The 23,451-nt window shown below is 45.7% G+C and overlaps 1 protein-coding gene across 6 annotated transcripts in view; it reads left to right on the plus strand.

Moving 5' to 3' along the window:
• The window catches only part of b3gntl1 (UDP-GlcNAc:betaGal beta-1,3-N-acetylglucosaminyltransferase-like 1), a 432,810-nt gene that overhangs the window by 138,373 nt on the left and 270,986 nt on the right, over positions 1 to 23,451 (plus strand). Inside the window, exon 1 of one of the 6 annotated variants that reach the window (XM_038777407.1) lies at positions 5,986 to 6,910. The exons of the other annotated variants lie outside the window; for them this stretch is intronic. Coding sequence (XP_038633335.1) covers positions 6,875 to 6,910 — 36 coding nt within the window. The 5' untranslated portion in view covers positions 5,986 to 6,874. Of the gene's footprint in view, positions 1 to 5,985; positions 6,911 to 23,451 lie in introns of those variants that run through there. 6 annotated transcript variants of the gene reach the window in all.

The following is a 23,451-nucleotide window of genomic DNA, read 5'->3' on the forward strand; positions in this document are numbered from 1 at the left end:
AGAGAATCACAGATACACACTGGAACAGAGAGAGAGAACCACAGATACACACTGGATCAGAGAGAAAGAGAACCACAGATACACACTGGATCAGAGAGAGAGAACCACAGATACACACTGGGTCAGAGAGAGAGAGAGAGAGAACCACAGGTACACACTGGATCAGAGAGGGAGAGAGAGAGAATCACAGATACACACTGGATCAGAGAGAGAGAGAATCACAGATACACACTGGATCAGAGAGAGAGAACCACAGATACACACTGGATCAGACAGAGAGAGAGAACCACAGATACACACTGGATCAGAGAGAGAGAGAGAGAACCACAGATACACACTGGATCAGTGAGCGAGAGAGGGAGAACCACAGGTACACACTGGATCAGAGAGGGAGAGAAAGAGAACTACAGGTACACACTGGATTAGAGAGAGAGAGATAGAACCACAGATACACACTGGATCAGAGAGAGAGAGAGCCACAGATACACACTGGATCAGAGAGAGAGAGAAAGAGAACTACAGGTACACACTGGATTAGAGAGAGAGAGATAGACCCACAGACACACACTGGATCAGAGAGAGAGAGAGAGCCACAGATAAACACTGGATCAGAGAGAGAGAACCACAGATGCACACTGGATCAGAGAGAGATAGAACCACAGATACACACTGGATCAGAGAGAGAGAGAGAACCACAGATACACACTGGATCAGAGAGAGAGAGAACCACAGATACACACTGGATCAGAGAGAGAGAGAGAGAGAGAATCACAGATACACACTGGATCAGAGAGAGAGAGAGAATCACAGATACACACTGGAACAGAGAGAGAGAATCACAGATACACACTGGATCAGAGAGAGAGAGAACCACAGATACACACTGGATCAGAGAGAGAGAACCACAGATACACACTGGGTCAGAGAGAGAGAGAGAGAGAACCACAGGTACACACTGGATCAGAGAGGGAGAGAGAGAGAATCACAGATACACACTGGATCAGAGAGAGAGAGAATCACAGATACACACTGGATCAGAGAGAGAGAACCACAGATACACACTGGATCAGACAGAGAGAGAGAACCACAGATACACACTGGATCAGAGAGAGAGAGAGAGAACCACAGATACACACTGGATCAGTGAGCGAGAGAGGGAGAACCACAGGTACACACTGGATCAGAGAGGGAGAGAAAGAGAACTACAGGTACACACTGGATTAGAGAGAGAGAGATAGAACCACAGATACACACTGGATCAGAGAGAGAGAGAGAGAGAGCCACAGATACACACTGGATCAGAGAGAGAGAGAAAGAGAACTACAGGTACACACTGGATTAGAGAGAGAGAGATAGACCCACAGACACACACTGGATCAGAGAGAGAGAGAGCCACAGATAAACACTGGATCAGAGAGAGAGAACCACAGATGCACACTGGATCAGAGAGAGATAGAACCACAGATACACACTGGATCAGAGAGAGAGAGAGAACCACAGATACACACTGGATCAGAGAGAGAGAGAACCACAGATACACACTGGATCAGAGAGGGAGAGAGAGAGAACCACAGATACACACTGGATCAGAGCGAGAGAGAGAACCACAGATACACACTGGATCAGAGAGAGAGAGAACCACAGATACACACTGGATCAGAGAGAGAGAGAGAACCACAGATACACACTGGATCAGACAGAGAGAGCGAACCACAGATACACACTGGATCAGAGAGAGAGAGAACCACAAATACACACTGGATCAGAGAGAGAGAGAACCACAGATACACACTGGATCAGAGAGAGAGAGAGAGAGAGAATCACAGATACACACTGGATCAGAGAGAGAGAGAGAATCACAGATACACACTGGAACAGAGAGAGAGAACCACAGATACACACTGGATCAGAGAGAAAGAGAACCACAGATACACACTGGATCAGAGAGAGAGAGAGAGAACCAGTGATACACACTGGATCAGAGAGAGAGAGAGAGAGAGAGAACCACAGGTACACACTGGATTAGAGAGAGAGAGAGAGAACCACAGATACACACTGGATCAGACAGAGAGAGAGAACCACAGATACACACTGGATTAGTGAGAGAGAGAGAGAGAGAATCACAGACACACACTGGATCAGAGAGAGAGAGAGATAACCACAGGTACACACTGAATCAGACAGAAAGAGAGAGAGAGAACCACAGATACACACTGGATCAGAGAGAGAGAGAGAGAGAGAGAACCACAGATACACACTGGATCAGAGAATGAGATAACCACAGATACACACTGGATCAGAGAATGAGATAACCACAGATACACACTGGATCAGAGAATGAGATAACCACAGATACACACTGGATTAGAGAGAGAGAACCACAGATACACACTGGATCAGAGAATGAGATAACCACAGATACACACTGGATCAGAGAGAGGGAACCACAGATACACACTGGATCAGAGAGAGAGAGCGAGAGAGAACCACAGATACACACTGGATTAGAGAGAGAGAGAGAACCACAGATACACACTGGATCGGAGAGTGAGAGAGAGAGAATCACAGATACACACTGGATCAGAGAGAGAGAGAATCACAGATACACACTGGATCAGAGAGAGAGAGAACAACAGATACACACTGGATCAGAGAGAGAGAGAACCACAGATACACACTGGATCAGAGAGAGAGAACCACAGATACACACTGGGTCAGAGAGAGAGAGAGAACCAGCGATACACACTGGATCAGAGAGTGAGAGAGAGAGAGAGAGAGAGAACCACAGGTACACGCTGGATTAGAGAGAGAGGGAGAGAGCCACAGATACACACTGGATCAGACAGAGAGAGAGAACCACAGATACACACTGGATTAGAGAGAGAGAGAGAGAGAGAGAGAATCACAGATACACACTGGATTAGAGAGAGAGAGAGAGAACCACAGATACACACTGGATCAGAGAGAGAGATAACCACAGATACACACTGGATCAGAGAGAGGGAACCACAGATACACACTGGGTCAGAGAGAGAGAGAGAGAGAGAGAGAGAGAACCACAGGTACACACTGGATTAGAGAGAGAGAACCACAGATACACACTGGATCAGAGAGAGAGAGAGAGAGAGAGAGAACCACAGATACACACTGGATTAGAGAGAGAGAGAACCACAGATACACACTGGATCAGAGAGAGAGAGAGAGAGAGAACCACAGATACACACTGGATTAGAGAGAGAGAGAACCACAGATACACACTGGATCAGTGAGGGAGAGAACCACAGATACACACTGGATCAGAGAGAGAGAGAGAACCGTAGATACACACTGGATCAGAGAGAGAGAAAACACAGATACACACTGGATCGGAGAGAGAGAGAGAACCACAGATACACACTGGATCAGAGAGAGAGAGAACCACAGATACACACTGGATCAGAGAGAGAGAGAACCAGCGATACACACTGGATCAGAGAGAGAACCACAGATACACGCTGGATCAGACAGAGAGAGCGAGAGAACCACAGATACACACTGGATCAGAGAGAGAGAGAGAGAGAGAATCACAGATACACACCGGATCAGAGAGAGAGAGAGAACCAGCGATACACACTGGATCAGAGAGAGAGAGACTACCACAGATACACACTGGATCAGAGAGGGTGGGAACCACAGATACACATTGGATCAGAGAGAGAGAACCACAGATACACACTGGATCAGACAGAGAGAGCGAACCGCAGATACACACTGCATCAGAGAGGGAGAGAACGACAGATACACACTGGATCAGACAGAGAGAGAGAACGACAGATACACACTGGATCAGACAGAGAGAGAGAACCACAGATACACACTGGATCAGAGGGAGAGAACCACAGATACACACTGGATCAGAGAGAGAGAGAACCACAGATACACACTGGATCAGAGAGGCAGAGAGAGAGAACCACAGATGCACACTGGATCAGAGAGGGAGAGAGAGAGAACCACAGATACACACTGGACTAGAGAGAGAGAGAGAGAACCACAGATACACACTGGATCAGAGAGAGAGAGAGAGAACCACAGATACACACTGGATCAGAGAGAGAACCACAGATACACGCTGGATCAGAGAGAGAGAGAACCAGCGATACACACTGGATCAGAGAGAGAGAGAACCACAGGTACACACTGGATCAGAGAGAGAGAGAGAGAACCAGCGATACACGCTGGATCAGAGAGAGAACCACAGATACACACTGGATCAGACAGAGAGAGAGAACCACAGATACACACTGGATCAGAGAGAGAGAGAGAGCCACAGATACACACCGGATCAGAGAGAGAGAGAGAGAGAACCAGCGATACACAGTGGACAAGAGAGAGAGAACCACAGATACACACTGGATCAGAGAGAGAGAGAGAACCACAGATACACACTGGATCAGAGAGAGAGAGAGAGAACCACAGATACACACTGGATCAGAGAGAGAGAGAGAATCACAGATACACACTGGATCAGAGAGAGAGAGAGAGAACCACAGATACACACTGGATCAGAGAGAGAGAGAGCCACAGATACACACTGGATCAGAGAGAGAGAGAGAACCAGCGATACACACTGGATCAGAGAGAGAGAGAGAACCAATGATACACACTGGATCAGAGAGAGAGAGAGAACCAGCGATACACACTGGATCAGAGAGGGAGAGAACCACAGATACACACTGGATCAGAGAGAGAGAGAGAGAGAACCGTAGATACACACTGGATCAGAGAGAGAGAGAACCACAGATACACACTGGATCTGACAGAGAGAGAGAGAACTACAGATACACACTGGATCAGAGAGAGAGAGAGAACCACAGATACACACTGGATCAGAGAGAGAGAGAATCACAGATACACACTGGATAAGAGAGAGCGAACCACAGATACACACTGGATCAGAGAGAGAGAGAACCACAGATACACACTGGATCCGACAGAGATTGAGAGAACTACAGATACACACTGGATCAGAGAGAGAGAGAGAACCACAGATACACACTGGATCAGAGAGAGAGAGAATCACAGATACACACTGGATAAGAGAGAGCGAACCACAGATACACACTGGATCAGAGAGAGAGAACCACAGATACACACTGGATCAGAGAGAGAGAGAACCATAGATACACACTGGATCAGAGAGAGAGAGAGAGAGAACCACAGATACACACTGGATAAGATGGGGCCTCACGGTAGCATGGTGGTTAGCATCAATGCTTCACAGCTCTAGGGTCCCAGGTTCGATTCCCGGCTGGGTCACTGTCTGTGTGGAGTCTGCACGCCCTCCCCGTGTGTGCGTGGGTTTCCTCCGGGTGCTCCGGTTTCCTCCCACAGTCCAAAGATGTGAGGGTTAGGTGGATTGGCCATGCTAAATTGCCCGTAGTGTAAGGTTAATGGGGGGATTGTTGGGTTACGGGTATACGGGTTACGTGGGTTTAAGTAGGGTGATCATTGCTCGGCACAACATCGAGGGCCGAAGGGCCTGTTCTGTGCTGTACTGTTCTATATCTATAAGAGAGAGCGAACCACAGATACACACTGGATCAGAGAGAGAGAACCACAGATACACACTGGATCAGAGAGAGAGAGAACCATAGATACACACTGGATCAGAGAGAGAGAGAACCAGCGATACACAGAGGATAGAGAGAACCGCAGATACACACTGGGTCAGAGACACTGGGAAGTCCGAAACACTTTGATGAAAGTGATGATTTTGGCCGTGTATCATTGTGATGTTTAAATGTGCCCTTCGAAAGTATCATTTGTGTGGTAATTTTGCTTCACAGCATCTTCCTTGGTGTGACACCCATGTGTCAATGTAAATCACTAATAAGCTGATGTTTTGATCAAAATGCTGTACTGGCACATTATCAAATCTCAGAATGCAGGAAGGAAGCTCTTGTAGCAAAACTCTTCATTCTGTGTTCCAGCATAATTTCCATAGCAAACGTGAATAATCTGCTGAGCGATGGACTTGAAGTGCCAACTCGGAATCATTTTTCCAACCAAATAAGGTGGAGCAAGAACCAAGATCATGTTGAATACTTTATATCCTGTGATAAAATAGAAAAAGTGCACTGTTTTCACATAATTTTCAAGATGTGCTGTATTACGGAGGAACATCCTTCTCTAACACCACCCGCAATGTTAAGCAAGAGGAACTATGGTGTTTATTAAACAGTCTGAACAGCCTGATGCAGAGTCAGATTTTTCTGGTTAATGCTCCAGTGCTTCTTGATCCGATTACTGCTATAGGGCATTTTGCTTTGGTAGAAAATCAATTATGATGCACGTTGAGTGCATAATTGAAGCTCCTCCAAGGATATAGTGAGTCAGTGGCTAAGCCAAACAAACCTCAAGTCCCCAGGCTTGATCCCCAGTCTCTACTGAGTCAGCCACCCGCAAACAATGCAATCTGGCAGCAGTTTGCCTTTGCACCTGTTGCCTAATGAAAATTGAAGCCTCACTCTTGCTGACTGTGTGGTCAGCCTGAATCTGCTATTGGTGTGGCCGCCATGCAGCAGTTCTATTAAGGTGCACGGCTAAGCCTGGTTCCATTATTCCAATGACTGGATTATGCGCCTTTTGCAGCGACGCTAGCAACTTTACAAGATGCTTATGTTTTTAAGTGTCCCATTTTAACTGAAGTTAGAACAGAAAATTCCGGGAACACCTCAACCCGCAGGCATGCCCATGTAATCTTGCTGCCATGGGGAGAGAAATTCAAACGGCAACCCATTGAAATATGGTGACATGTTTGACACCTTTACTCAGAATCTCACAAAAAAGGGGCAGATGCGGAGAGACAAAGACAACATTGCTGTGCTGAAGCAGGATGTTGGTGAGAGTTTATGTTCCATTCAAACTAAAGGTAAGGAACAGAACAGTTGAGAGTTGAGTTGAGACTTCTGGTGGCGTTATGTGGTTCTCTGGAAGACGAGGCGACTGTAACTAGAGAGCTACACTTTTATCCCCTTTCTTATAGTTCCAGGGGTTATTTTCTTTTTAAAACCCACATATTTAGTGGGATAAGGATCCTGTATAGGGGAAAAAAGGCAGAAAGTTGGAGTTCGTCAACGGAGTCGGAGGCATGTCAGGACCCGTTGGTGGAAAAGATGGCAGAGGCCGCCTCTGGAGCTCCAGTCACTCCACTAACGGCCAAGATGCTTCCGAGCACCTTGGCGACAGAATTTGACAAACACTGCTGAGTTATGTCGGGGGACCTCCGCAAATCAATGGAAGAGGCCTTGGCTCCCATCCAAATGGCTTTGGGGAGAACCAATGAAACAGTGAAGGCCCATGGAGCCGCGGTAAGTGTTATAGAGGTGGCCATTTTGCGGCATCATGACCATATTGCCTCACTGGGAGCAGAGATCTACCTGGTGGCCGAAGGGAATAAATTCCCGGGAGATCGTACAGGTACGTGATTCGAGCGGCAGGGTTCGGTCATCACTGATTTTCTTTGGATCGAGTATCCATCCCAGCTGTGCAGGGCGAGAGAAGTGAGGAGTTGGGATCCCCGTTGGGCCCAGAGAAAATTACAAAATGCATTGGGTTGATGCAGACTGGAAGAGCCCTGATGGCTTTCCCATTGAATCTTACCAGATGTTTGTGGAGCAATTGGTACCTCTAATTCCACATATGTTTAATGATTCATTATCCTCGAGTTCACTGCAGTCTATCCTGCAAAGGCCTCTATCTCCTTGACCCTCAAGAAAGACAAAGACCCAACAGAGTGTGGGTCGTATCGGCCTATTTCACTTTTAAATGCAGATGTTAAGCTACTTGTCAAAGTGCTGGCGCTGCAGCTGAAGCCTTGCCTCCCAGAGGTAATCTTAGAAGACAAGACAGGTTTCGTTAAGGGTCGGCAATTGTCGGCCAATATACGTTGTCAGCTAAACAGTCCTTTTCCCATCTTCGATGGCCGAACCGGATATGATTGTTTCCCTGGATGCAGAAAAGGCGATTGATAGAGTGGAGTGGGAATATCTTTTTTAGATTCTTGGGAGGTTTTGATTTGGACAAAAGTTTATATTCTTGATTTGTTTACTGCAGTGTTATTCACACTTTTTGTCCCGGAACCCACTTTAACCGGCCAACCTTTGAGACCCATGCCTGCCGACTTTTGCGACCTTCACAGGCCGACCTTTGCAACCCATGACGGCCAATCAGCCGCTACTTCTGGAAGGAAGATTGCATCATTCTATTTTAAAGCAGGTCGCGGCCAGCGTTCTCAATATTATAGCCAGCCATAGCCGGCATTCTCAATATAATAGCCAGTTGCGGTCATTGGATGCTTCTCCTGCGATCGGGAATGCCACAACCGATTGCTCCACGACCCTCCCCACACCAGGTTGCGACTCAAATTTGAAAAACCCTAGTTTGCTGTTTATGCGAGTGTTCACACGCATGCTTTGAATTCGGCTACTTCCCGCTGACGAGGGGCACTCGGCAGGGATGTCCATTGTCTCCTCTCCTGTTTGCTTTGGCAATAGAACTATCTGCCATAGAGCTTAGATCCTCTGTGAAGTGGAAGGGGACAAATTGGAGATGGGTGGAGCATAGAGTGTCCCTACACACAGAAGACCTGCTTCTTTACAGAATGGACCCAGTATCCACTATGGACGAGATAATGAAGCTGCTCGGGAGTTTTGGCTGCTTCTCAGGATACAAGTTGAACTTGGATGAGAGCGAACGCTTCGCGGTTAACCACCCGGGGAGGAGAGCCCATCTGGGGAAGTTACCTTTTCGCCTCACCAGAACGAGCTTTCATTATCTGGGTATCCGGGTGGCCCATGATTGGTCCTTGCTTCATAAATTAAATGATACTAGTCTGGTTAATGTTGTCAAACCTGACTTAGAGTGGGACAGCCAGCCCCTGTCCTTGGCAGGCAGGGTCCAGCTTATTAAAATGAATGTGCTCCCAAGAATTTTATTTCTTTTTCAATGTCTCCCACTTTTTGCCCCAAATCCTTCTTTGCCAAGTTAATAAATTAGTGTTCTCATTTATTTGGGAGGATAAGACTCCAAGGATCCATGGGGCATTGCTCCAGAGAGACAAGCAGTCAGGAGTCTTGGCTCTACTCAATTTATTAGCTCACAATTGGGCAGCTAATATTCAGAAGATATTGTTTTTTCCTTTTCTTTTCCTGTATTTAAAGTACCCAATTATTTTTCTTTCCCAGTTAAGGGGCAATTTAGTGTGGCCAATCCACCTCCCCTGCACATCTTTGGGGTTGTGGAGGTGAGCTGCACGCAGGCACGGGGAGAATGTGCAAACTCCACACTGACAGTGACCGGGGGCCGGGGTCGATCCCGGGTCCACAGCGCTGTGAGGTAGCAGTGCTAACTACTGCACCACCTTGCCGCCCATTCAAAAGATATTGTTGTGGTTCAATGATCCTGATTCCAAATGGGGACAAATGGAGGTGAGCTCTTGCACAGTGTCTAGCCGTGGTGCAATAGTACCCACATCATTACCTTTCACTCTAGTAGAATTTTCCCTGAATCGGTGGCTGAGGGCGAGAGGGAGGAGAGAGGGGTCAAGGTGGGACGGGAGTTGTTTGCTGATGGTGACTGCAAAGTTTTCTTTGTTTCGTCTTGTGAGTACGTTTGCCGGTGACATTTGGAAGCAGTTCAGGCAGCATTTGAGCTCTGTTCCAAGTGTTTGCTAGCCCTCATCTGCAAAAACCACCTTTTTCTGCCAGCGGGTTTGGACTGAACGCATAAGTCGTGGGAGAGGAAGATCTTGGAGAGGTTTGGGCACCTGTTTGTGAAGGGATGGTTTGCCAGCTTTAAGGAACGGTCAGAGAAATTTCAACTGTCTGGTTCCAGTCTTTTCAGGTACTTTCAGATTTGTGCTTTTCCATGCAAGGCTTTTCCTCTTTCCCTGTGGCATCACCCTTCTCCCTGTTAAAGAGGATTTGTCTTTGGCCTGCTCTGGTGGGCGGACTATTTTGTGCATATGCGGCCGGATCCTGACAGTGGGGTCAGCTCCGTTGAATGATGTGAAGGTGAAATGAGAGGGTGAGTTGGGTCTCCTTCTGGATGATGAGTTATGGAGCGAGGCCCTTCACAAGGTCAGCTCCACCTCCTCATGTGCACAGCTTAGTCTGATCGAATTCAAGGTGGTGAGCAGGCATATCTGACTAAAGCGAGAATGAGCAGATTCTTCTCTGGGGAGGAGGAGAAATGTCAGCATTGTTCTCGTAGGCCGGTTAACCATACTCATATGTTCTGGTCTTGTCCCAAGTTAGTAAGCTTTTGGGTCCATTTCTTCAGCACCATGTCAATGCTGATTTGGAGCCTTGTTTGCTGGTGTCCATTTTTGGGGTGTCAGACCTGCCAGTGATCCAGACAGATGTGAATGGCCCGGCGATGTGTTCTGCTTGGGTGGAGGTCTCCTACTCTGCCCAGTGCCTCGGTTTGGTGAGGTGACCTCATGTCATTATTGCATTTGGGGAAGGTCAAGTACACCATTAAAGGGGTCGGTAGAAGGGTTCTACCTAAGATGGCAGCCATTCATTCCCTTTTTTAAAGTGCTAGTTACCGTCAGTTGTTAAGGGGTTTAGTTTTGTTTTTTGGCATTAAGTGAATCGATAGTTTTTCATGTTAATCATGTTTTATGTTCAACGTGGAACTCTGGTTGGTTCTTTTACATGATTTGTTTTCTAATGAAAATTTTGAATAAACATATTTGGAAAAAAACCGAACAGACAGGGCTGTTGAAGATTTAAGGAACAGGGCTGAGGTGGGCCTTGATGATGATAAATTGAACCCAGAAAACTTGGGCTGAGTGGATTTTCGAAAGAAACTGGGAAGGTTTGACCCAACGTTTTGGATAGAAGTGATCTTTCTGCTGAGCTGTGAGATGCTTTGGAACTGTTCCTACATGGTTATAAAAATCAGAGGCGTGGCACACAGCCAAGAAGTTGTATGAGACATATCTCGATTGAGCTGTTGTTGCGAATGTACCATTTTTAGTTAGGTGTATAATTTGCCTGCTAAGTAACGTTTTGTCTCTGTTGATATTAGGTTGTTACAGCAAAAGTCTTAAAACATGAAATTTTGTCCTTTCCATTGGTCGCTGGGAAATTAATCTCTTTTGAAAAAGTTAGTGGCATCTACGGAGATCATAATACCATCAAAATCTTTCATCTGCTGACTGAAACTTTTTGCTTATTGTGTTTTAATGGGAGCAGTGGCTATTTTGAGGAACTAATCAGTTTTAAAATAAGATCAATTGGAAATGTAATGCAACTGCCATACCAACTCACCCATTCGGGAGCCCCATTCCCATCCCCTGCTTAACCGCTTCCTTCTTGTAAACCACTCCAGCACCAATCTCCTCATCCCCTCCGAGGTCCTTTACCATGCCATTACTCCAAAATCCCCATCATTATACAATTTCCAATTTAAATCCCTCCAATCAGGTTTTGAAAAAGGTCTCGTTCATCGGGTCATGGAGCTGAGTATAAGGTCTGTGTGTGCGCATCAAAATATCCTCCCCATTTTCCAATAGACACCAGGACTGGAGGGCTTCAAGTAGAAGTCCCAAAAGCATCTTCACGGGACAACTAACGAGAGGCGGTAAATGTTTTTTGTAAGAAATGTAAGTGTCTTGTGGCGTGTGGTTAGCATTCCTGCCCCTGAGCCAGAGGTTCTGGGCGCAAGTCCTGCTCAAGAACTAGATGGCCAAGGAAGTTGCGTTCATAATGCTGTCAAACAGGTTGATTATCAACCTGCAAATCCCTCCAACACACACCAATGTCAAGCGGTAAGAACAGGAGAGATTCCTGGTCAGCCATGTGATGGAAAGAACGTGCAGCCTCTACCATCACTATCTATAGCTCCAGAGCACAACATGCATGTAAAAGTGCACATTGTCATGGCAACCCAGACTCCTTGGACTTACAATGTGGATCAGATCAGTGCCAACAGTATGGTGTTTGATCCTCATTCCGGCTGGATTGGATTGGGGACCTGCCTTCCTTGGTGGAGGTCATGGCCCCGAGGGTTGGACCTGATTTCAGATAGAGAACTGGAGAAGAAGTAAGAAATGTCACTGAATGCTAAATTCTGAAACCGGCTTGGCGGTGGCAGAAGTCAAAATGGAACCGAGGTCAGCAACATTTAATAATAATCTTTATTAATGTCACAAGTAGGCTTGCATTAACACGGCAATGAAGTTACTAGTCGCCACACTATGGCGCCTGTTCGGGTACACTGAGGGAGAATTCAGAATGTCTTATTCACCTAACAAGCTCGTCTTTCGGGACTTGTATGGGAGGAAACCGGAGCGCCCGGAGGAAACCCACGCAGACACGGGGAGAACGGGTAGACTCCGCACAGACAGTGACTCAAGTGGGAATCGACTCTGGGACCCTGGCGCTGTGAAACAACAGTTACCCTGTGCTACCCTGCTACCATGCGCTACTATGCCGCCCCTCTGCTCCTTCAGAGATTTGCCAGCAACTTCTGAGGACGAAGCAGAACCATTGCCCTGACTATGCCCTTGTGTCTCTACAGCAGTTCAGCAGCAAATCTCGTGGCTTTCTGGACTAAGCAGAAATCCTGTCAGATATCCTGACCTTAGCTCCAGCAATACCTACATCTGGCATCAGTGTCATTCTGGGCTTCAGGTGGGACCCACCAGAAGCATTTTTTAAAACATCAGCTGATCCATTGCAGTCAGGACCAAGGAAGATTGAAAAGCAGTAGATGAAGAATGTAGACATACCAGTGAAGGATACTTGTTGAGAGACTATTTAACAGCTCTTTCCATCTTTCGCCTGACTGACCTATGGTTCGCTCTCTCAGATTGGGGAGGCCTGGTAGTTGCTGGACTAGTAATCCAGAAACCCAGGGTCATACTCAAGGGACCTGAATTCGAATCTCACCACAGCAGATGGTGAACTTTGAATTAAATAAAAATCTGAAATTAAAGTCTAACGATGGCCAAGAAAGCATTGTCGATTGTCATAAAAGTCCATCTGGTTCACTTGAATCACAGAATTTACAGTGCAGAAGGTGGCCATTTGGCCCATCCAGTCTGCACCGGCCCTTGGAAAGAACACCGACTTAACCCCACGCCTCCACCCCATCCCCGTAACCCAGTAACTCCACCTAACCTTTTGGACACTAAGGAGCAATTTTAACATGGCCAATCTACCCAACTGCACTTCTTTGTTCTGTGGGAGGAAACCGGAGCACCCGGAGGAAACCCACGCAGACATTGGGAAAAAGTACAAACTCCACACAGGCAGTCACCCGAGGCCGGACTGAAGCACCTGGGACCCTGAAGCAGCAGTGCTAACTACTCTGTCACCGTGCCGCCCCTTCAGTGTCCTTTAGTGAAGGAAATCTACCATCCTTACCTGGTCTGGCCTGCATGTGATTCCAAATCAATAGCAATGTGGTTTACTCTTAAAAAATGCCCCCCTAAATGGCCGAACAAGTCACTCAGTTCAAGGGCAATTAGGAATGGGCAAGAAATGTAGCCCACCCACATCACAAGAAAGAGTTAAAAAAATTGTCAACCAGCTGATTGGCTCACAAACATGATCAATGCTTCCGAAAAGGTTCGAACATCAATTGAATGGATAAAGGTAATGTCAGAAGTCTAATTAAGCAGAGGGGCTGAAAGTCGAACGGTCAGTTTTACTGAGTAAAACTGTCTCTCTAGACCAGGGAGCCTAACTTCCTAATATAAACAGCTAACAAAGAGAACCAGGACCAAAACACAGGAGCATCTCCATTCTCTTCTGTTCAATGCCAATAATGAACCCCTCGGATACTAATGGAGAATGTAACCTGAGAATGTAAATGGATTTACAACAATAGATAGCAAAGAGCCTGTTGCAAGGCATAAACGTATTGAAAAGTTCAATCAGGTTGTTAACCTTGAGGACAAAAGATCAAGCAGTTTAACACCAGGCCGAGACCTTGATGTGCTATTTCCTTGATACTGATGCCTACGGAGGTGTTTTTTTCAAAGTACGGGACGATGAAATCCAGAAGTAACAGGGCTAATCGGCGACTAAAGATGATGACTTAAATAGTAAGTTCTTGCCTGATACCAGGAAATGCTGTGCCTTGAAATTATTGTGACATGATTGCAATCTTCTCATTTTCTTTTAGAAAAGAACCTAAAAGTCAATGTTCCTTCAGTGGTGGGTAAATTTCTCCAGTTTTGCTCAGTGATATTTAACATTTTCAGCTTACTGAGACATATTTTTGTGAATTAAATCGAGACAAAGTGCTCACAGAGTTAATCGGGGATGGTGGTATGAACATATGCAGTGTGAATGAGATGATGATGCTGGAGAAGGATGGGAGACTATAGAGACGGCAAGAGATTGTGGATAGAATGACCACAGACATAGGGCTGAATTAGTCACACACATGTACATAGAAAACAGAAAGGCCAATGTGACCCCACTGCACAGAGACACACACATTACACACCTGGCCTAAAGACTGGGCCCACAGTATCCCATGAGAGACCCTGAGCGAAGAGGCTTCCTCGCAGCAGAAAGCCGGTTTCTTGAAAGAAGTTTCTAAATATTTCATGCGGCCGTTGTTCAGTTTCATTCCATGCATTGAGACAAAAGTAAAATGCTGCTGGTGCTGGAAATCGGGAATAAAAGCAGAAAATTCTGGAAATACTCGGCAGGTCAGGCAGGATCCTTAGAGATGGTCATTTAACCTCACATCTCTTCCACCCTTATCATGGACCTCCCCTTTTGTTCTTTTTCCACACTCTTCCTTTTCATTTGCTTAAACCCACATTTTTTACACTTTGAAATTTTCCCAGTTCTGATGAAAGCTCATCGACCTGAAGCTTTAACTCCGTTTTCTCTCTCCAGAGATGCTGGGTAAATTCCAGCATTTATTGTCCTTCCAAACATTTGTTGGTTTTGCTGGGTCTTTCCCACCAATTGTTTGTTTCATTATCCTTGGGTTTTGTTATTTTTGACCTTGCATCTCGCAAAGATCTGACAATGAGAATTCTGAACAAATTGTATAATTGTGGTGTTTGTGAGGTAAAGTGACCTCTTGAGGGGTTTGGGCCACCTAGGAAACCGATCTGCATTGACCCTTTCTCACAAGATAGAATTCCTACATCAGAGTCAGGGACAGGTCCACCTGTTGAGGCTAAGGATTCCACATTACCATGTAATCTGCGATGTACCCTATGTATAGCAATAACCTGCATTTATATCACACCTTTAACATAACAGGCAGGTTGGAAGGAGCACCTTAAAGGTGGAATGTCAAGGGGTGCTCAGGGAAAGGCTTTCAGGACCAGGGAGCAGTAGACACAGCTACCACTGATGGATCTATTCCACTCAGGGATACACGAGAGAATAGTATTGGAGAAATGCGGAGATCTCAGTGTGCAGGGCTGGGGGAGATCAAAAAGATAGAGGGAGCTGAGGCCAGCTGAGGAACTTGAAAATCAAGGTGAGAATTTTAAGATCAAGGCACCTTAAGCACTGTGACACACTTGAGTAAGAAACGTGGTGTTAGTGCGGGCGGCCATTTTAAGCGGCCGACCTGATCCGCCAATTTATGCCAGCGATGTGGCAATCGACATGGGCCATGCCAATGTCCAGCATTTGGGAAGGTGTGTTCCGAATAAGGTGTTTAAATCACTCTGCGAAGCAATGCTTTTCACGCCCAACGCTGGTCAGTTAATGTAATTGATGAGATATCCCTTGAAGATGTATTTTTCGGTAATCTGATTCAGACTATGAGTCTCAATCAGACTCATCAAACGATGAGTCCGAATATGAAAAGTGAAGAAGTCTTACTGACCAGTTGTGGCAATAATGCTGGTGAAGCTGATACCATCGAAGACAGTGATGCCAAGTACCACATTGATAAAATGTAAGCTCAACACGGGAGCGAGGGCCACCATCCTCAGCTTGTCCAATTTGAACGTGCTGCAAGTTAAACCGGAAGTCATCAATCAAATGAGACTGCTGAAAGACTGCAATGGGAATGACACTGGGTGTGTGTGAACTCGAAGCATGGATACACAACAGAAGTCACATCATACTATTTCCCATTGTGGACACGGGACGCGTGTCCATCTTAGGAGCAGATGCTGCGAAGCCCTGAACCTAGTTGAGCGGCTGTACATTCCAGACAGCACTGCAACAGAGGATCATTGTGACTGGCAACGAGATATAATGGCGCAGTTATTCAATGAGATACAGGCAAAAAGTTTAAGTGGCGGAAGGTAAACCAGATGAAGAGATGGAGGAGCCAAAGGGAACTCCAGAATTCTGGTTAACAGTCTTCAAAAATGTGGATCTGCTCGGTGACATGATACAGGAGCATGATGAGCCCATCCTAAAGCATTTTCAAGAATTAGAGGTGAAAGTTTCAGGTGCAGGGCAGCCAATGAGTTTCATGCTGAAGTTTAAGTTTGACCCAAATGCGTCTTTCACAAATGAAGCATTGATTAAGACATACACAATGAAGGCCCCACCTGATTAGTCAGATTCTTTTTATTTTTTGATGGACCGCAAATGACAGGATGCCCAGGATGCCAAATCGACTGGAAGGAAGAAAAAACTTTCCCATGAAGACCATTAAAACGAAGCAGAGGCATAAGGGTCGGTGCACTGGTAGAACAGTTACGAAAACTGTGCCAAATTACTCTTTGTTCAATCTCTTTCGTCGTCCTGACATTCCAGAGAACGGGAAACTAGATGAATGTTCCACGGTGCGACTTGCTGCTGACTTTGCAATTAGTTATTGTTTCCATGAACTCATTATTCCAACAGGAATATCATACTTCGCAGGAAAAGCGGCAGCGATGATGCTGATTACGATGACGAGGTTGAAAAGCAGATAATGAGCCAGAAGAAGAAGACCCTGAAAATTTATTTAGCTTATTTGGCATTGGTGACGAGGGTAGTTTATTTACTTTATTTGGCGGGAGTGACGAGATGATCGCGAGGGACGCTCAACGATAAGTGTGAAAGCTCTAAGATGGCGTTCGCAGAGGCTAAAAGTGAGCTTGGATGAGCAGACACATCAGGTGAGAGCAACTCACCTGCCAACAGACTGGCAACTGAAAAAAGAATCCTCATTCTGGAAAAACTGGCTCCAGAGGCATACGATGAATCATCTCATGCCAACGGAATGGTTCCTGCAGCAAACTCCCCAATACTCAAGGCCACTCCACCAAACAAATGTGCCAGAAGAGCAGATGAATGCATCTGCGTACAGTTCTACAGCGAAAGACGAAGCACATATCATCAAATCGGATGAGGATGAGTCACTAATCGGCTCTCCAGCTAAAGATGAATCATGTAACATCATATCAAGTGAGGATGAGCAACCAATTGGGGGAAAACACGAAATGAAGAAGGAATGCCTAATGTTGGGGATATTGATCTAGCCAACTCACCAGAGTACGAGGGTTTGCAGATTGTTCCTGAAGTTGCAGACTTGACTGCAACCGCGCAATCATCCAAAAGTATACCGGCACTGGACGTGTCTCTAAGTGGATGCAACTCAGAATGCGGACGCAACCATGGGTCAACCAAAATTCCTCGATCCAGCTAAAGTTCTGAAATCAGCTATGGTGGCAGAAAAGACAGAGTCAACCTGCAAGGCAGACGATCCAAAAACAGTTGTTGTGACAAAATCGCCAGAAGCAACTAGTCCCACGGCAGAGTCCAGCAACGTGACGGATGCCACTAGTGCAAAAAGGAAAAAGTGATACAGTCAGAGCATCCCTCCCATGAGAAGGAAGGGGAAGAAAAGAATAGTTGAAGATACAGTGGGTCGACCGGGTAGCATCTGCGACTCTGAAGAAGAAGGCATCGTCAAAGTGGCAAGAAAGCACACGAAGACGGAGTAGGAAGGATCGTGTTAGAAAATTGAAAAAGTTGGGAACGCAGAGAAGACCAGTAAGAAAACCGGTCTTCAGAAAGTCAAAGCAACATCGAGTAGCTGATCAAAGTTCAAAAGACCAACGGGACGATGTCATTGTGAATGTCCAATAAGCTGTGCACAAGGGACACGTTTAAAATTATCAGGCATATCATGTTGTGTGAAGCACAGTTGCATCTGTACTCATGACATGTGTAAAATGATAATGCAGATCATGTTTTGTAAGACACAGATATATATGAATGTAAACATTAACAGTTCCAGAGGAAGGGGATGTGGTGATATGCCTGTGCACAGTTCTGTATATAGTTAGCAATGCGACCTCCAACCAGCTGGTGGCGATAGAGATCTATCACGTGACTCGAGACACGCTCCAGTTGGTAGTAAAATGTACAGGAGGATAGTGGCACTTAGAATAGCTCCAGGAGAATTCACTAAATTCAATTAGTAGTGATTGTCTGTATTATAGTTTGTTCGTTATCTTCCCCCGTGTTTGTTAAATCATCTTTCTAGTTAAACAACTGGATGTTCTGTGTACATCGTTACAATGGTCATCACACCGAACGCAACAAGGCCATATCAGAAAAATCTTTGTTATGCTTTCGAGGATAACACTCTCGTCACCTTTTCTTTGGCGTCACAGCTTTCACCAAGTGTAAAGAGTCACATCTGGAACCCATGTTGTCATGAAGGCTCTTCATACCACCCCCACTGCCTTTGTGAGCATAAAGGAGATCTGTGCTACAAAAGATATGGAGCGCACTTCAACATATTCTAGATACCAGCACACTATTACTTCAGAGCACCGCTGTAAACAGTCTGTGCACTCTACTGCCACCTCTCAACTTTCCTGTTCATGGTTAGCTGCAATCCTTTAGAAGTCGTTGCTCCAATGGATTTGATGCTCTCCTGCCGAGTGAATTACAGGCCGCTCTCTGGACTGCCCTTCCTGCACCTGCAGTCTACCCATGGTCAGGGGGTGGGCATTGCATTACAAATCTGGGTGTGCCCAGAAACTAATGAAAGTCAAGAAGAACTGAGGTAACAATGGGACTGGAAAAAGTCGGGGGAGTTTTGAGCAAGTTGACTTGTTGTTAATGAAGCTTGTAAAGGTGCTACAGGGAAACGGGGTGGTCAGAGGTTTCTGTGCAGAGTGAAATTAAGTGAAAGCAGGTGGACAGAGAAAAGAAAAAGAGAATCTCGATGGAGATTGAGGTTATCAAAGTTGTGGAGTTGTTCAGTGCAAAGGCCAAGAGCTGGAAGAAATGACTGAAAATTTGAAAGGTAGGAAACCACTAGGACTTTGAAGCAGGGATGAAAGAGCTGGAACTTGAGAATGAAAACTACACTCGATATAAGGGGTTGGATTGAACTGTGATGCAACACTCAGCCAAATGAAGAGGCATTCGTGAAGTTAAAGGGTTTACTGTCTGAGCCACCTTTCTGACAGAGGCTGCTAATAAACTCACTGGTGGATGCAAATGTTCATGCTCTCAAGTCAGTAAGTACTCGAGTGGATGCGAGGGACAGGGCCAGTTGTTGGAGGGGAGAGCACGCTGAGAAATGGGGATGTGAAGGGAGGGGGACTCCACAGCAAATTCCTGAGGAAGACCAGGGAGCCTATGACCGGGTAAGAAGGAGCAAGAATTCCTAGACTGGAACAGACGGATGCTAAGAGCATGCCTACGAGGAACACAACCCCACAGTGGCAGCAGGAGGAAAGATCAGCAGGGAAATAATCAAAAGTAATGCGGGGAGCTGAAACAGGGTTGATGGGGAGATGGGGACAGAGGTTAAAGGGAACAGAAAGAAGAGGAACAGACCAGGTCAGGTGGCATAAAGTGGAAGGATAGAGGAGCTCCAATACAGGGAAAAGATGATTAATAGACCAGATTTGAAAGAGAAAAGCGTATCGTTCCTTTGTAGTTCTTCAGGTATTTTCTTCCACATAGATCTCTCAGGAGATTTGTACCAATTCTGTTGCTCGGGTGGCTAAATATGATATCCTCTTATGGTGATTTTTTCTGCAGCTGTCATAATAAAAAGGAATTTTTAGTTGGTCATGACTTCCATTAAATTGAATACTATACAGATGTGTTTGTAGGTGGGGGTCGAGAGAATGTTTCCTTTTGAAGACTGTTTATGTCTCTGAGCTTTGGAAAATAAGTATCCATTCTTATCCAGCAAGTCAAATCAGTCTAAAGATTTTGTTTTTGGTAGTGAGCAATTCCATCAGTTTGCAGTCAGGATGAGCAGTCTGTGAGACAAGACTAATGATGGGATCAGGATGTTGTAATATCTTTTTTGTGAGTTATGTTAATACAATTTGCCATTTATTTTATAAATACAGTTCAATTTCTTGTTGTTACCTTCGCTGGGCTGCTCCACTTCCACCATTCAGAGCATTGATTTTAAAATGCAAAAAAATAATCAATCCAGGCCCCAATATCATGAAACAGTTGTAGTGCATTTATTTAAACCTATCTTCATTGCACCTTTATCGGGATAAAACACTAACTGCAGCCTTTTAAGTACATTTCCAGTTGGCCAGTTATGAACCGAATTTGTTACTTGTGGCACGGTGTTAACATGGAGGTAGAAATAGCTTTTTTTTTCAAATCAGCGATAATCAGCCCGCTGATGCTCTTTGCATTCCTGCAGACCTCATTACAGTTTTGGTCCAAACATGCACAAAAGTGCTGAATTCCAGAGGTGAAGTGAGAGTGAATGCCCTTGATGTTAAGGCAGCATTGTAGCATCAAGAACGTTGAGTAAAATTGAAGTCAGTGGGGATCAGGGGCTAAACGTCACACTGGTTAGGATCATTCCGAGCACAGAAAAAGATGGTTGAGGTTATTGGAGGCCAATCATCTCAGACCCAGTATATTGCTGAAGACATTCCTCAGGGCAATGGGCTAAATGCAACCATCTTCAGCTGCTTCATCAATGATCTCCCTTCCATCAGTAGTGGAGATGTTTGCAGTTGATTGCATAGTGCATTTGCAATTTCTCAGATACTGAAGCAATTCTTCCCCGCATGCAGAAAGACATGGACATCATTCAGGCTTGGGTTGATAAGTGGTAACACTCAGACCATACAAGTATCAGTCAATGACCATCTCCAACAAGAGAGATTCCAGCCATCAACATTACCATTGTTGAATCCGCCTTAATCAACATCCTGGAAGTCATATTGATTAAGAGCTTAACTGGACCAAATCAATGGGTAGCCTAACAGCAATACCTGAGATGGAAGAGTATGACTTCTAAAAGCCAACATGATATTTGTTATTCTTCACTGCTCCGTTGTGTCACTCCATGAGTGGCAGTGGTATTGACACAGGATTAGTAATCTGGAAACTCAAGGTAATGCATGGGGACCTGGGTTCAAATCCCACCACAGCAGGTGGTGAAACTTGAATTCAATATTTTTAAATATTGTGCGGCATGGTGGCACAGTGGTTAGCAATGCTGCCTCACAGCACCAGGAACACAAGCTCAATTCTGACCTTAGGTGACTGTGTGGAGTTTGCACGCCCCCCCCCCCCTTTCCCGGTGCCTGCATGCGTTTCCTCCAGGTGCTCCGGTTTCCTCCCACGGTCCAAAGATATGCAGGTTAGGTGAATTGTCCATGATCAATGAGAGGGGTTACAGGGATAGGATGGGTGAGTGGGCCTAGTTGGAGGGCTCTTTGGGAGGGTTGGTGCAGACCCGATGGGCTGAATGGCCTCCTTCCGCACTCTAGGGATTCTATGAATTCCATCCTCTCTCAGCTTGTTACAACAAACACAGTGAAATCACTGGGTGTGATTTGTTGCTTTCAGATAGAGTAGCGGTGGGTCAGAAATTCTGTTCACTCCTTCAATCCCACTGTAATCCGGCCCATGGGGTTACGACTTGCAGGACGACTCCCACTGGGATCTCCACCACCAAAAGGGAGTTTACCATTGCAACAAACAAAGTCAGGTTGTGTTGCAGATAGTTGTATAACTGCGCAAGAAGAAGACATCTGCCAGTAGATCTCATTGGAATGAAAAACATTCGAGATGCAAATCGCTGCGCACCCTCAGTCCATTCAGTGGAAGGCTGTTCAATATCCATTGGACCATAAGACACAGGAGAAGAATTAGGCCACTCGGTCCATCGAGTCTGCTCCGCCATTTGATCATGGCTGATATTTTCTCATCCTCATTCTCCTGCCCTCTCCCCATAACCCTGATCCCCGTCGTCCTGTCGTTCAAAATGCCCTCAGGATGAGCAGCACTATTTTTTTGTGTATTATAGCTCACCTATTTAAATATCTGTCAAATGCAATATCACCTGTAGGTAAGGTGGGGTAGGGATGGTTTTATAAACATGCATTGTTACCATAACTCTTCAAGCATCACTGCAGAGCTGTTTGACAAAGGAAAATGCAAATCTTGTTGTCTGAATCAGTGGGTATGGAAACCAACAGCTGTCTGTTGCTGCTCAGAACATTGAACTAGAAATCTAACTTTGTAACTTGGGTTGTGGTCTGGCATGTCGAAGAGTTTTGACAGAGGGAAGCTGTTTGCACAGGGTTGGTAGTCACACGGCACATGTTCGACAAAAGAGCTAGAAGAGAAATGTGGAAAATTTGAGTTACAGTGACATGGGAAGTGCTACCTGAAATAGAGGTGGGAGTAGATGCAATAGTAACTTTAACAATTGGATAAAGACTTGAAGGAAAGGTAAATCCCAGACTCTGGGTTAAAGAAGGGGTGTGGGATTATTGGACAGTTGTTTCAAAGAGAGGCGTAGACACAATGGGCAAAATGGCCGCCTCCTGTGCTATTGGATTCTAGGAACTGGAACTTCCTGTCACACAAATATCGATTCTTTGCGAATTGTTGGTGAGATTCTGTATATTATTTCCTGCCTGTTAATCTTGCTATTTCCCCTTCCCTCCTTTGGTTATGCAGCAGCTCTGCCAAATATGGCAAAGTGACAACCCGCTTTTTGGCCTTCCCAAGAGCACACTTGGCCAAACATTACAATCACAGAAAAGCGGCCATTGGTGATGCCCATCCTATTTTTCTTTTCCCTTGCAGCCAAGTATGTGACTTCCACTCAGCACAGTTGAAATAATTCAATCACTCCTATACTCCCCAGTCTGCAGTGTTTCTTTATACCTGGGAGGACATTCTCACTTCATTTCAAATTAAATACTTTCTTAGTTAGATTCTGCACAGTGATGTTGGTCATCGCAGCACTTACCAATTTCACTGGTTTAAATTCCTGGGCTGGAGGCCACAAACCTTCCAAAGCCAATAAATCTGTCAAGGTGACGGCCAGTGGGATCCAACAAAACTGACTCCCCGTCAGTTGAGAGCAATTCCCGGCCCAGTGGGTGTTAAGTGCTGGGGCTGGAGTTAGTGCTCAAGGGCCTGGCAGCTGGAGCTGTTTTTAAGTTCTCCACTCACCCCGCACTCACTGCAGCCACAGAGATGGCTCACAGAAGATCTGCCTACCCCCCTC

This window comes from Scyliorhinus canicula, chromosome 18 (assembly GCF_902713615.1).
Source record: "Scyliorhinus canicula chromosome 18, sScyCan1.1, whole genome shotgun sequence".
NCBI lineage: Eukaryota > Metazoa > Chordata > Chondrichthyes > Carcharhiniformes > Scyliorhinidae > Scyliorhinus > Scyliorhinus canicula.